This window comes from Amblyomma americanum, chromosome 1 (assembly GCF_052857255.1).
Source record: "Amblyomma americanum isolate KBUSLIRL-KWMA chromosome 1, ASM5285725v1, whole genome shotgun sequence".
Taxonomy (NCBI): Eukaryota; Metazoa; Arthropoda; class Arachnida; order Ixodida; family Ixodidae; genus Amblyomma; species Amblyomma americanum.
In genome coordinates this window covers 123,468,981-123,484,238 of record NC_135497.1, presented here as the reverse complement: position 1 = coordinate 123,484,238, position 15,258 = coordinate 123,468,981, and the positions used below count along the sequence as shown (strand labels likewise).

The following is a 15,258-nucleotide window of genomic DNA, read 5'->3' as shown; positions in this document are numbered from 1 at the left end:
AACTTCACGCGCTTCACAGCAGGTGTAGCGCCTGCAGTAAGCTCAGACTCGTTTCACGAAAGCCAAGAAAGCCACGCATCCTCCTATTTGAGAAAATTAGCACAGCACGATCCATGGCCGCTACTACGGACAGCTTCCACGGGGAGCCACTGCGCATGCGCAGATCGCCCTGCAGACGCCACAAGGCGACAGGCGCCGGCCAGCTGTTTGCACACCTGCCCCGTCGGGACCAATCAGCGAGTGCACACTGGCAGCACGTGGAAGCGGACCGCGCTAAGCTAAATGTCTACTGATGCACGCCGCCGTGCCGATTAGGGAGTGCGCACCGCAGAAACCTTGCAGGTAGACCTGGGTGCCACGCTTCTGCCTCTTCCACGTCTGTTGGCGCGAGCATGCGCAGACAGATACGTGGCACGGAGTCGGGGCTTTGGTTGCACGTGCGCCGCGGTGCCATCCCTGAGAAGATACGCTGGACCGAAACCACACAAACCACGAGCTCCAGAAACTTATTTGCTTCAGACGAATGCTTTAAGATATCGAATACCAAACATTAGGATTGAATCGAATACTTTACTATTCGACCGAAAATTCGAAATTATCGAATATTCGCACAGGCCTAAAAAACCGCCCATTGTTGGAGCATTTCCCCACAATGCACAGCCGCCGCTGTTGATGAAACAATTTTTTTTTAGAGTACTTCCCGAGGATTTCAACATTGAAACTGCAAAGCAGCATAAAAATTAAGGCATACAAGCGGACAATTCTAAAAATAATAAATTTTTCTACCATTTTTTTGGATTTCAAAACCGCGACCCCACTTAAATAGAGAAGATAGTTACAATCGTAGTGTGAATGATAACTTTCAGTAACTATCAACCAACATTTAATCTGCGCTAATATGAATAGTCCACTCCAAGTTTAAATGCCATGTGAAATTATGAAAAAACTTAGTTATGAAAAATGGCTCACCGAATTCTGCAAATATCTCTGTAGTGTAGGTCTTGAGCACATGCTTTTTTATTGCTCTTCCTTCAATCCAATACAAAACTTCATTTCTGCTGTCATAGGTTAAGGCAAATGCAGCTGCCTGCAATGGTAATTAAAGCTTGTCAAGTAACTGTTGAATACTGTTCAATACATTTGAGATCTTGATATTAAGGAGATCACTTCAGGAACCATAAGTCACAGACATGCTCACAAAAAGGGGACAGCTTTTCTGAAACACGGTGCACCAGTAACAGCATGCAATTAAACTAGTTAAATATAATTCTCCATTATCCCAGTAAGGTCCATATTTTCATATTATGCTGATGATCAATTTTTATGGTGCCAGAGCAGCTTTGGCCAAAGAGTGCCATGGCACAAGGTATATTTCGACATCACAAGGTGGGGTCTCAAAAACTCATTTCCCAAGCGTTTCACCCCCGATAAGCCAAGCACCAGGCCAGGGGAAAGCTTGTAACCATTGTATCAGTGGCAGGTGCCCAGCAACATTGGGGATCAAACCCCACACCACCTGCATGCAAGGTGGATGCTCAAACCACTAGGGCACTGCTGCGGTTTCATAAGCTACAGTATAACTTAATAGCACAGCTATACTTACATGCAGCTTCATAGGAGGGTAAATCCACTGAGAGGGATCACTTGCAAGAGCGAAATAAACAACGTTTGCGTCCTTTGTGGCATAAATAATCAAAGGTCCATGAGCTGGTACAAAAAAATGAAATAGGAAAAAAAAAAGAGAAAAGAACTGTTAATGCCAACACTGTCAAATCGCCGCTACTGAAGTTTCTGCCCATGGGGGCTCAGTGGCTATGGGGCTATCCTGCCGAGCATAAGTTTATGGATTCTATTCCCGGTTGCAGCAGTTATGTTAAGATGAAAAGTAAAAAACGACGTATACCAAGGTATCACCATGTGTTAAAAGAACCCGAGGTAATTCAATTTAATCCTGAGCCCTCCACTACAGCATGCCTCATACCCGATGCATAGCTATGGTATGCGCAAATGCATTGCCTTAAATCTGCCCAAGTTTTTCTGCTTGAACTATTCTAGTCCAGCACAACTGTGGTATACCAGCAATGGTGTCACAAGAGCACACAACTTTACCTTCACAAGTTCTCTTGTCAAGCCCAAGTTGCAGACCATATGGACACATACACAGAGGCTGCCCATTTCCCAGCACACAGAGGTGACTGCAGAAGCCATTCTTGTAGGCACAGTAGTTTGTTGCATTGTCTACAACAAATAATTAGTTTCTGCTCATAAAAAGTTCAACTATGCAAATTACACCATTTCATCTCACAGATAAAAACAGGAACCGTTAAATACACAAAAGCTGGAGGCTTCATTTCACTGGGTGATTAGAAAGCTCAGCTATGGCTGTAATACAAACTTACACGTTGGATGTCTAGACGGATGAACTATAGCAGCCTGATAGAGACTGTTATTAGAACGGAGTACCACTTCCTGAGATGCATTAAGTGAAAAGCGATGGGCCTGAAAATAGAGAAGAAATCAGCAATGCATTCAACCCATCACCTGTGCTGTGTACAGCAGAACTTGATATAAAAAAATTACCTTAAATATACTTGAGAAGGTGATGTCTGTCCAATAAAAATAGTCACCAAACACATCCATAGAGAAAGGCTTTGCAAATTTTGACAAATGGAGGATGCTTTGATGACCAGATCCATCATACTTTACAGTGTGAATTGAGCCAGACCTGAAATAAATTTGACTTCATTAGATAACTTTTCAAAGAGACCCTATTCTGAGTAAGGTATCACATAGCAAATTCCAAAACTGAGCTAAATGGGCTGAAAAATTGTTGCTATCAAACTCATGGTTGTGTAGTAGACAAATGAATGTGTGCCAGCGCAATCATTAGAGGTTAGAGGCTGGTACAAGCATTGCCGATTCAAATGTTAACTCGTGAAGTACTATGGTCACTAACAGATTTTTGGGAACCATCTGAAAAATGGTGAAAATAATCAGACAATTCAAAATACCTGTGAACTTCAAATATCCCTTCACAGGGACAATAGCCTTGAGAAAAAGAAACACAAATTCAGCCCTTAGCCACGTTCCGTTTGCAAACAATTTTATTAGCATGTATATGAGCCAGACTTACACTTTCATCGTGCCCAAAGTGCACATGTCTGCACCACACTGCATGTCACTGATACTGAAAAGCATGACTTTAGCTACGCATAATACGGTAAACTCTTGCTAACTCAATCTTGCATGTTAAAAAATTGGTCAATTCAAATACTGTCTGTTTCAGAGTGAGCTTTTATGGGTACCGTGTCTTTGTAACCAGTTTACCTGAAGGTTTTTCAGGACAAAACTTGCACATCCAGAAATAAGGCTTATGAAAACCCAAAGTAAAGGCCTCCACCTAATACTAGTCTGCACACTATGCCATGAACAGATTCTAAGGTGTGTGCCAGAACGCATGCCCCTCATCACCATACTAGGTGTAACCTTGGCTGGCACGCACCACGTGTGGCTAAGACGTAGTCTGCTTCCCAGGGCAATGGTGGCAACTTTGCATACATAATCTCAACATTGTATACAACTAATGGCACATGAATGAAGAACACCAACGGCACACACTTGTTATGGCCTGCAAACCTCTACCCAGTGTTTTATCAAAAAGCACTGTTATGTTAAAACTTACCCAGCATCAATCCAATATACTCTATGAACAGCATAATCCAGGGTGATTCCATTGGGTAAAGATTTTGGCAGGTTGCTGTACTCTTCCACTTTAACAATGACCTTTCTGGAGCTCCCATCTAGATAGCTTCGCTCAATTCGTGGGTTTTTATCATCCCAGTCAGTCCAGAAGAGGAAGCTGCACACAAAAGGAATTACTCGCACTGATTAGTTTCCTAATCTTAAGGCGGCAACAACACTTCTGCTTAAAAAATTTACAAAGTCAAGCCCAACACATGGGAAAAAAAGGTCAACAAATGACAGAAAATGAAATAAATATGCACACAAGAAAATTTTAGATTAGAATAAAAATGCACTACCAAGTGTAGAAAAACATGAAGCTGCTGGATAGGTGGCATGCACTTTGCAAGATTAGCAACTGATGCAATAAAAGTGGTAAGTGAAAAGTGACCAAGACAGATTCGCAGCTGGGCTTTGCGATCACCTGCAACAACACAAAGCATACTGGCAGTTTTAAACTTTCAGGAAACATCAGAGAAAAGCAAGAACTGAGAGATCAGCAAAAATGGGCACTAATGCACTTAGCGAACTTAGCTTAGACGGGGACCACGTCTGGTTGCAGCTTATACCGTATGAGGAAGGCAGTATCCACACATTTCTTAGGCCATTATACTCTAATACAAGCTCTCAATAAGAAGTTTCATTCAGCTCCAACTATGCCATGAAAAGCATCTACTTCCATGTTCCTTAACCCTGTAATGCCAAGTGTTGAAAATTCGTGACATACCAAACGTATGCTGCATATTCATGAAGCCTAGCCCCCAGTTTTCCCTGCAAGTAGCACTTTTTAATAAGAATGGTAGGCACTTTCTTATATTTTGAGAAAAACAGCGCTCGCAGACAATGGACGAGAACAAGAAAGACACAGAACTGCGCTGACTAACAAGTTTATTTCGGAAAAGTAGCCGATCCGCACCTTTTATACAGAAAGAAGCCGGAGGGAGTTTTACGCATGCGCAAAAATCAGTAAAATGCTAACACTGAAAGAACCCATCACATATGTCACCTATTCATATCGTCAACCACAGCCAAAAAGGCAGCCCAAACAAGTAAAAAAAGCGGGGAAATGCAAAAGCATTTCCAGCGAAGTTCTGTGTCCTTGTTCTTGTCCATTGTCTGCTAGCGCTGTTTTTCTTAGAATGTACCTCAACCAACTCGCCCAGCAACAAACCTTGCTCACTTTCTTATAGCTTTTACAAAAGCTTTTGATAAAATTAACCACCCCCTTCTTTTTTATAAGCTAGAATCTCTAGGAATCTGTCGCCCTACTTTAGCCCTTATACGCAGTTACCTTAGTGACTGAATTCAAATAGTTAAGTTTGCCTACATTTTTTTTCTCAGCCAGTGGTGATCAACCAAGGTGTACCACAGGGTTCTATCGTAAATCCACTACTTTTACATTAATGATCTGCCTCGTTATTGTACCAAATCTAACTGCATTTTATACACTGATGAGACAGTGTTCCAGTAAACACTTTAAAAAATTTTCAAAAATAGGCTTTTTGGAGTAAAAATATGGCTTTTACGGCAACTACGGTGTACGGAAAACTGGTAAATCGTCTTAAGTAACTTAGTAAGCTGATTACTAATTTTTAAATTAACTATTTAACTAGTAGAGTTAGGTGCCTAGTTGCAATTAGAGATTTGTAGCCGTTCGTTAGTAATAGCCATATCAGTGTTTACAATTTCGAAAACGCAATTACCCTTGCCATTGTGGCTTGACAAAATTTGGCTTTTCCGAATAGTTACATGAACTAGAGGGGTTGCCTTGCCTGCATGCTTTCGAAAGTACATGTATTTTAGCACGAAGCAACCAAATTTTGTTGAGCCACAGCTGCGAGGGTAATCGCGTTATCGAAATTCTAAAAACTGAAATGGCTATTACTAATTTAGTTAAAATTATTATTATTATTATTATTATTATTAGTTAAAAAGTTAGTTATCAGAAATTAGTCAATGAACCAGCTTATTACTTAAGATAATTCACCGGCTTTCCCGTGTCCACCAACACTGGTAATACTATGCTGCAAAAGCCATATTTTCACGCCAAAAAGCCTATCTTTGAGAATTTCGAAAGTGTTTGCTGAAACACCTGGTATGTTACATAAGCAGTGAAGGAAAATCAACCTGGAAAATGCCAACAAATAAAACAATTTCCATAATATGGTACCCTTAAGTACATGCATTAGCGGCACACACTTCCATAAGTTTAGGCAAACTGCATATTTTTTTGTGCATAAGTCACCATGCTTTTTTTTATCGAACTATTTCTATAACACGGGACATCAAAGGGATCAACACATTGTAATGCTCCCATTGGTGAAAATGAAGTGCTGATTTTCTTGTAGCTTGATAGGCTCTAGTTTTAGTGTGGCACGTCAGGCTTTCATTATGTTGCATTTCACATGCACTGCCTAAATTTCGTGATAAAACAGAATTGTTTTAAACTGGACTCCAATTTATAGCAATACAGACACTAATTAGACTGATTACTGAAAAATGTTTTCATTCTAAATAAAGCTTTATAAGTATCTTTAAAAAAATAGGTCATTATGTAAAGTGGCCATGGAATGCAATGTCAGAAGAAGCAGAAAAAAATTCATGGTGGGGAGGAGAAAAGCTCAATGAGTTCACTGAACAAACGAGGTCAGAGCAACCAAAAATCTTAAGGCCTTGCAAAGAAAACCCAAGTGTGTAATGCAATTTTCTTCATGTTGAATGAAGGCTGTCGTGCAAGAAAGTCGTCCAATAAAATAGCATATCGTATATAGATGACCACTCATCTTCAGTGCAAAGTGAAGAAAGGTGCACATGGTAACAAAGGAATTCAGAGGAAGCGTTTGTTTGGATTCCTTTTGCTGCAACGTGCCACACAGCAAGCTGAAGGAGACAGAGCCACTAGTAATAAGTGGTCACAACACTGGGTGTTCACAGAGTGTTGCGACTACACGAGGCTGCACACCCTCCATGCACCTACACAGCCAGACTTATCGGTCAGCTCACAGAAGGCATAACATCGGGCGTTCAAAATTGGAACGAAAACTTGATGCACATCATCACCTGACTTCTTTCACATCTTTTCTCACTTTGCTACTGTCACGACAAGTAGAGAGCAACTGAATTGACGAGCATTTTTACTACAACACCACTGTGAATTCACTCTTCATCAGAAAACTTGAAACTTGTTAAATTTGTCTTAGTGCACAAACACGGTATACTTTTAAAGACACTTATAGTGGAACAAATGTTACACTGATTTCCAGGACCATATTCCTCTCAAACAGACCTTTTTATCGGAAATAATAGGTTATCACTGTGCTCTAAAACAGTGGTAATTACCTAACATAGCTGGTCAGCACAAGGGTGCAATGAAAGCATACTCGTACATCAGCTTCATTAGTAGAGACCTCTATTTGAACATCATCCAAGGAACATCACTTTGAAAGTGTATGAGTCTGGTTGTGAATACAAGAAATAACATGACGAAGGATGTGGATCCACAATATACGATTTGCAGCAAAATCTATTTAAATGTGCCCTCTTCTTATGTATATTTCCACAGTGCTGTACTTGGTGCCCTATTATACTCAGTTTCATACATAGCAGGCAACGCTGTGATGGCTGCGGAAGTAGTGCGCCCGCAAAATAATACTACTCCGCCAAGTATCATTTGTACCTCTTGAAGCCTCGGTGAGTGTTTCAGCAAAAATAAAGAGCAGTATAAAATGAAGAGCTAGCACTGGGAATCACGATCGAAGCTGTGAGGCGCTTAGTGATGATGCTATAGTGATGATAGTGAATTCTTATGGCGCAAAGGGCATCTGCGGCTAAAGAGTGCCATAGCACAAGGTATTTTTGTTTGCTTAAGGTGGAGTCAAAGACCCATTTCCCAAGCATTTCACCCTGTTTCCAGCCAAGCACCAGGCCAGGGGAAGCTTGTATCTACTGTATCCCCGGTGGGTACTCAGCGGCACTGGGGATCGAACCCCACACCTCCCGCATGCGAGGCGGATGCTCAACCACTAGGCCGCCGCTACGGTCTGAGGCGCTCAGTGTTTGGGCCCTCTGACAATAGCTTTCATGAAGTGTGCACTAATTTTTAGGCGTGAATGGAGTCGGAGTGATTCACCCTGCGAGCCACGTATCATACCACCACATGTCAACTTGCTTCTCGAAGTCTCGATGAGTCGCAAGACAAAAATGTTGCAAGTGAAACAAAATGCAGGAGGTTGCCTGTCACAATACTTCATATATGTCAAAACGAAATGTGCCTGTGTTCACTTTGGTTGTATGGCAAAGTACTTTTCGGGGGGCAGACCTAGCTTGCATCAACAGGTGCACTAGCTTTGGCAATGTTGACTGCTATGTATGAAATGGGGTATAGGTTTCATATAACAAGAAGTCAGAATTCATATTTCGAAAAACTCATCACAAAAGCACTACGGTGCAGAGAAAATCGGTTTTGGTTTATGGGGTTTAACATAACAAAGCAACTACGGCTAGAGGGACGCCATAGTGAAGGGCTCCGATTAATTTTTACCACCTGTGGTTTTCTTACATGCACTGACATCGCACAGTACACGAGCCTCTACCATTTCACCTCCATAGAAATGTGACCGCCGTGGCTGGGATCGAACTCGGCACCTTTCGGGTCAGCAGCCGAATACCGTAACCACAAAGCCACTGGGGCAGTTGATGCGGAGGAAATGAAGCACAGTGAGAGCCCAACTACCACTCTTTGTAAGTATGACATTAAACGAGCAAATGAAGGCGAATTCATTGTGAAGTAGGCAGCTCTTGGTCCAACATTTGCAGGAGATGGATAGGGACAAAACTGACTTTTTTTCATTTTACTTGCTGAGTAAATGCATTCTGCTAGAAAAAATTGTTCCCAGAAACTAGGAGGCAGCCAAATCAACTAAATGAGCAGCTGAAGATTGGGTTTCAAAAACACTGTCTGAAAATGCAACATTTTACTCCTTGTTTGCCATTTAAGTTTTCAATATTTTGCAAATAAGAGAAAAACCCACAAATTCAAGCTTGACTTCTCAGGTCAGGCCTGTGTGCTGCCTACTCTACTAACACACCTAGAGTATTATATTAATGGGGCTTAAAGAAAAGAAAGAGGGGGGAGTCTGCATCTGCATCATTAAAGCACCACAACTGCTAAGAACTGAAATAACCATTAAATGAAAACACGTACTGTGCACGCTTTCAGTTATTAAATTAAGTGCATACCACTCACCCAACTCGCGGATCCAGCGCTAAGCCTCTAGGGTGGCGGACATCCCCTACAACTGATGCCCGCATGGAACCATCACACCTTGAAACTTCTATTTCTTGGTGCCTGCTCTCCACCCAGTAGAGATTGCACGTGACCCAGTCCACGGCCAGGCCTTCCACCGACTCCAGACCACCCATCACGACGGAGCGCACATTTTCCAGCCCTGTACCATGATACACAGTTCCCCACCTATGTAGCCCACTGGTCAAGAGTAAACAAGTGACATAAAACATGTGCTGATCTGAAATGACCTCTACAAAAAAATACAAAAAGCATTAAGAAATTTTCAAAACTCTATCAGAAAAAAAAGAAAAGGGAGGGGGCCGGAGAGTTTAAAACATAAGCAGTTAGCACTAGCAATTGATACTGATTATTTCTGCAGTCTGTTAATGCAGCAGATTCTTCTAGTTGCCCTTCGTTGCAGTGAAGAAAAAAAAAGGACAAATAAATGCTTTTCTTGACTTTTGTTTGTGCTGTAGTAAAATTTGGCATGCATGCAATATTCATATTAGTCACTATCAGCACAAAATTTCAGTTGACAGCACTACTACAGGCTCGATGGTCGAGAAATGCAATGGAAAGAAATGAAAATCAAAGAACCAATGCCAATGAACAAATGAGAGTGCACAAGGACACTACTTCCAACTAAAGATGTATTTAGACACATACAGTAAAATCTTGTTACTTCGAGCCCCGTTAATATGCAAATCCGGATAATTCGGACTGCCGGTATGGTCCCTGCCAACGCCCATGCAAGTCTATGGCGTTGGACGCTCATAAATTCGTACACAGCTGGGCTCGAAGTGTTTAATTCAAACGGGCTGCCGACAGGGATCACTGTCGAGGTGTGACCGGCATAACAAGCAATCCTCCAAACTGTCCTTCTCAAGCCCGGATTGTGTAGTCTTGCCCACACACCTCTCATGTGCGCACAACAGGCACGGTGATGTCAGGGCTTACGTTAGGGTGCATTAAGGAGGCACAGCCCACCCCCTTTCAGAAAAGCAGACCTGCTGCATAGTTTCACTTTTCTAGGCTTCGCACCAGCCAACGGCAAAGATGGTTATTGGCCATGCATCGGCCAGCCAGCCGAGGGCAGCTGCACACCCTTTCGAACACTAATTTTAAACCGTCGCTGGCCTTTTGTTGTGGTGCATCGCCGCTTGCGATGACGCATTTCTCTCTGCTCTATCCACGTGGTTCCTCCACTGTGCTGAAACAACGCACTGCGCGCTCATCACGTGCTCTTGCACAGTTTGTGGGGTGGAGCCTCATCACATGTAACGATGCCGCATGTGCATCACACCTTGAACGAGGCCGGGAAGGCCTTTAACATTTTTTAAGCAGTTTTGCTTCGAACGCAGAAGAAACAGAATAGTGAAAAATTGTCGTTTCCTCGCGGTTTGCAGCTTGACAGCAGAAGAGTTTATTGCCCAGGTTTTTACAAGCAAAGCTTACTGTGATGTGGACCGTTTTTTTTTTTTAGGTGAAATTCGATAATTTGACCTTCAGATAATTCGAATGTTTAGTCTTTGAAACCCAAATTAATGAGGTTTTGCTATAGCACGACACCTCGGAGACTTCACCTAGCTCTGTGGTCAGGCCCTTTTTTTTCTTTCTTTTAAACTGCTACAAATGTATTAAATGCAACATGAAATGAAGGTGTTGCATGAGGCACTGTGAAAAAGATATGGGCTATGACTGAGGCAGAACATGGTAGTTTCTGGATCAATTCATCCACCTGTGGTTCTTTTAGCAGAGACTGGAATAGCAGTTACCCTATTTTTGCACTTTGTACGGCCTGCCATAACAAACCCATGGCCTCAGTGCTCTGTAACCAAATACCACAGCCACTATGCACAGGGTTGAGTCAGAATGGGAGGGAGAACTGCAGTAGACATAACACTGAAGAATCAGGTGGCTAGCAGCAGTCTACCAAAGCAGAATACAATTACAGCATTCAGCTGGAAATGTTAACCCCCAGAAGAACAGCATATCAAGAAATAAAAAAAAATCAGGGCTGTTGAGTTCTGTTTTACTCATTACACTTGTCACAGCAAATGCATAAAAAAATATTCATGAAGGCCATGCACAGAAATAGAACATATTTTTAAAGAAATTGTAGAACTAAAAATTACTATCACAAATTGTAAAGAAAAGGCAAACATACTCACTTCCTGCTACAACTTCTCCAGCGTTGATTTGATCTGTGTTTATGTCGCTCCAAAATACAATTGTCTTTGAGCCATTGAAAAGAAAGTCCACAGCAACCGCAAGGGTGTTGCTATTGTATAAAAATTGACTCTTGCCTTTCGATTCCACAAATGACTGCTGAATGCCAGCATTAGTAGTTATCAAGAGGTACGATGCTAATGGATCTGAAAAATGGGAGTAAATGGTTTCTTTACACACAGTAAAATGCATGCATGCACACGATGCCCTGTCCATTTCAATCTGTGGATTGATAGGATCTGTGCACAATTTGTGTGCAGGCTTTGCGGCAGGCAAAGCTGTGTTTATGACCACGTTTATGACCAGACAGGGAACTCTGACTAGATGTAGGACGTCACGTGAGGCCTAATCAGCAGTGCGGTGTCCACAGGCAAAAACATTTGTAATTCATTGTTTGGAAAAGTGCACAAAAGCAAGGCAGGATTGAATCTGACCTTTCACTCCCATTACAAAGCAAATAACATAAGAGCCTTGCCCTTTGTATCAGGTACTACCTAATATGACCTGGTATTAACTATGGCTCCTGCTTGTTCTTGGAATATTAGTTACATCTGTGCCACAATTTCATCATAAAGCTCCCATCAGTTGCAATATGTAGCAGATGTGTTTGATGCAACGGCACAGCTGGGTGCAATTGGCACAGCAGCTCCATCACAGAAATACATGAAAGAAGGCACATATGTCCACCACCAAATAATTTGTTATTAGCTAAACAATGCGTATAATTGAAAACCTGCAGCATGTATGCAGTAATATACATGGTTTATGGCTTCCTGTACCTTCCTCTCAATCATGTCATCACACAAGCTTGAGGCAAGGCTCCACCTGCATGCACTACAAACGTGCCCACAGTGTCATCGTGTCCTCGCATCTTATTCTTGTACCCAAAGGCAATGAATACAAGGCAGTGGCCGCTGTTCCCCCCTTGTGATGTTCTCAAGCATGCCACTCCAAACACATATCACCTGTGATGTTTACCTGAATGAATGTTCAGGCTGGGTAATTTTCTTTTTATTTCTTTTTCTCGCTCATTCTACTCTCTGTAACCTTGAAAGCATGCTAATGAATCTTACTTCATTGTCAACACTCAGGAAGTTCATAATAAACTTCCAGAGTTCCTTGTTCCTTAAACCAATTTGACCAGTTAGGATTACAAGGCAATTACAAATACTGGTTGCATTAGATTAGTGGCAACAACAAACCCAATTTTCACACCTGATAGGCCGGTGCAAAGAATGGGCCATGCTTGCCCTTACTTTTAAGGGGGGCACAACATTGGTTAACCCTTTGTAGGACAGCGGGAAACGTGTTGTCCCACTTGCTTCAAGTGCTGGCAAACTGACAACAGTGCACCTACATACCACATTTTTGCACGCTGAATACTACCGAACTATCAAACAAACCAATAAACGTGTTTTTATCTTTCGCTAGCAGGTCTCTTTGGCATTGTTTTTACAAGGGTGGTTGCACAGTTCGATGAGGGCCATTACGGAGGGGGAAAAAAAATGTTTCAATTTCTGAGCATCTAAGCCCTTTCCGTCAGTCAACTGCCTCATAATACTTCTTGAAGCAATTTTCAGTTCTAATGCAAGTTTTTTCATACGTCGATAAAGACTAAGGTACAAATACGTACCACATAGAGGTCTTTTTACGGGATCACTGGTACAAATGTGTACCCCTTTTTCTACAAAACCAGTGGTCGAAATGGCTTGAAAGTGATGCCATTCAATTTCTAGTCATTCTGAGTGCAATTTTACCATTTGTATGCATGCAAGACATGCATACAGCTTGCGTTTTATAAACAGTTAACAGGGGTGAAAAACAAACAGAAGAGAATGAGCACTGTCAACATCCTTCTCATGAGCCTCCACTCCGGATGCCTATGCCAAAGGTTACTGCCGCCAATACATGGACATCTGAAAGCTGTCAAAAACAGGCAGATCTTTTTTTTTTTTCGAGGCCTCGATCAGGAGAGAAGATTTAATTTAGTAGTGTTGCACCTGGATACTGATGTTAAGAGTGGCTTACCTAGCGGAAGACAAGAAACTCTGTTGGAGTCTAGGCGAAAGCCTTCAACACACCCACATACAATTAGAGATCTATTTCTCCAGTCTTGAACACATGTCTGGGCACAGCGGCCCCACTCATTGCACAGAGATTCACCTAGAAGCAAGTGACAAAAGAAAGCTTAAATGTCGAATTATGGCTGTAAACATTCACCATCCTCAGACAGACAGTAAACAGTGGCTAAAATCTAAATTCGCGCACGTAACTACATAAAACCAGCCACCTATAAGAAAGCGTCGCTGGCTTGTTAAGATGCAAAGTAGTGCAGTAAGTCAGACACTCGAAAACAATGCGACGCTCGTGCGCTGCAACAAAAGGTCGCAGTTTTTTGATGACCAGGCGAAGCATTTTATTCAATTTGTTTACGCAATAAAATATCACTTGAGCAGTGGACTGCATCATAAAGCAAACGAGCAAAGGTTCCGTGCCACATTTATAGCAAAGGTTCCGTGCCACATTTATAGTGTAGGCTTCTGTTTCAAACCACCTGGGATTCTGAAATGCGTCGCGACCTAAAAATACAGGTGTTTTGTACGTACTTGGCCAGCATTTAAACCGGCCGCCGCCGTAGCACGTGAGCAGCATGCATCCTGACGCAAGCAGCAATACGCTAATAATGCTTTACCGCGGAGGGCAAGCAAAAAAAAAAAAGCTTTCCTCATTACCATGACAATAACTACGCCTTCAGTCAAGTGACCTTAATGGCCACCGAACCTCGATTTTTTTTTTTCCAGTTTGGAAACTACACTGCTACGCTCATTAAGATAACAGCGACTTTCCTCTAAGGTATTTTTATCCGAACAGCGACCGCGTGTACAGCACGAAAAAGAAAAGCGGGAGAACGTAAACTAAAAAAAAAAAGTAAGTTTACACTTTGTCAAAGACATAAGGAACAAAGTTCGCGTCGCGCACGACGGTCACGTTCGCAACCTTCCGCAACACTGCTCTACGCTTGTCGCTCTTTTACCAGAAACTAAACGCGAACCACGTTCGCAGTAGACAACGTTTTCATGACTACAAACTAAATGTTGCTGAAAAATTTTCCAAAAACTAGTCTACAGGGGCGCAATTCCGTGCAACGGAAATACGTGACCCTTCGTCGTCCTTCTCGCAGGCTACGACGAACTTTGCACACAAGCGCACGACTGCAACGCATTCACACTGCGCTAGTGCGTTGAACTAACCCGCAGACTCTACAGTGAGGACGTGAGGCAGACTTACCGTTACCGGCCTGAAGAGATTCCGCAATGCTAAAGGCAAAAGCAAACAGAGACGGGAGTAGGTGAACGAAGAGGCATGCAGAAAGCATGTCAGAGGTTAGGAAATTAATGAACAGAAAGCGGGTAGGTCAACTTTAAACGGCCCAGGAAAGCGATGCGATGCACCAATCGTCATAGTATTGCTATTAAAGTAACGTGCCGCATTACAAGGCGGTAAAATCGTAAATAAGCGCTGCGGGGACGAGGCGAATAGACAGACGAAGTCGTGCACCGGCAAGGGCCCCTCTCCCACGAGGAACATCACGCAGTAAACACAGCAAACTTGTGATGGCGCTAGCTACATATATAAAATATGAAATAATAAGACTTATTTTTAACAAAATTCACAAGTAAAATAACTTTTTAGTAGAAATCCCTGAATCAAAAGCAGCGATGGAGAAGCATATCTAAATATTTTGAGATTGCAAACTGTCGCAGCGTGTGCACCTTGCGTCCGTCTCGTAGGAAACCAGATTTTAGTTGTTTTTTTTCTCTTTTTAGAACAATGAAGAGCACATTTGAAAGCATAAACAACGACGTGGCCTGCGCCAACAAGCGGTATATAATTTATAATTGAATTTTTGTCTCTCATGCTGTTATGGTTTCAGCGCCAAACGACGGCCGTGACATAAAAAGACGCGTTCAAGTCACGTGAGGCATACAAAAACGGCATTC

At 42.3% G+C, this 15,258-nt stretch overlaps 1 protein-coding gene across 1 annotated transcript in view; it reads right to left on the bottom strand.

The window, feature by feature from the left end:
* The window catches only part of LOC144113588 (low-density lipoprotein receptor-related protein 2-like), a 53,642-nt gene extending 38,774 nt beyond the window's left edge, over window positions 1-14,868 (bottom strand). Inside the window, exons 1-10 of the mRNA XM_077646753.1 lie at window positions 14,546-14,868; window positions 13,286-13,420; window positions 11,200-11,403; window positions 8,987-9,188; window positions 3,683-3,859; window positions 2,581-2,725; window positions 2,400-2,499; window positions 2,110-2,238; window positions 1,604-1,707; window positions 970-1,087 (exon numbers count right to left, since the gene is read on the bottom strand). Coding sequence (XP_077502879.1) covers window positions 970-1,087; window positions 1,604-1,707; window positions 2,110-2,238; window positions 2,400-2,499; window positions 2,581-2,725; window positions 3,683-3,859; window positions 8,987-9,188; window positions 11,200-11,403; window positions 13,286-13,420; window positions 14,546-14,633 — 1,402 coding nt within the window. The 5' untranslated portion in view covers window positions 14,634-14,868. The remainder of the gene's footprint in view (window positions 1-969; window positions 1,088-1,603; window positions 1,708-2,109; window positions 2,239-2,399; window positions 2,500-2,580; window positions 2,726-3,682; window positions 3,860-8,986; window positions 9,189-11,199; window positions 11,404-13,285; window positions 13,421-14,545) is intronic.
* Window positions 14,869-15,258: the final 390 nt, after the last annotated feature.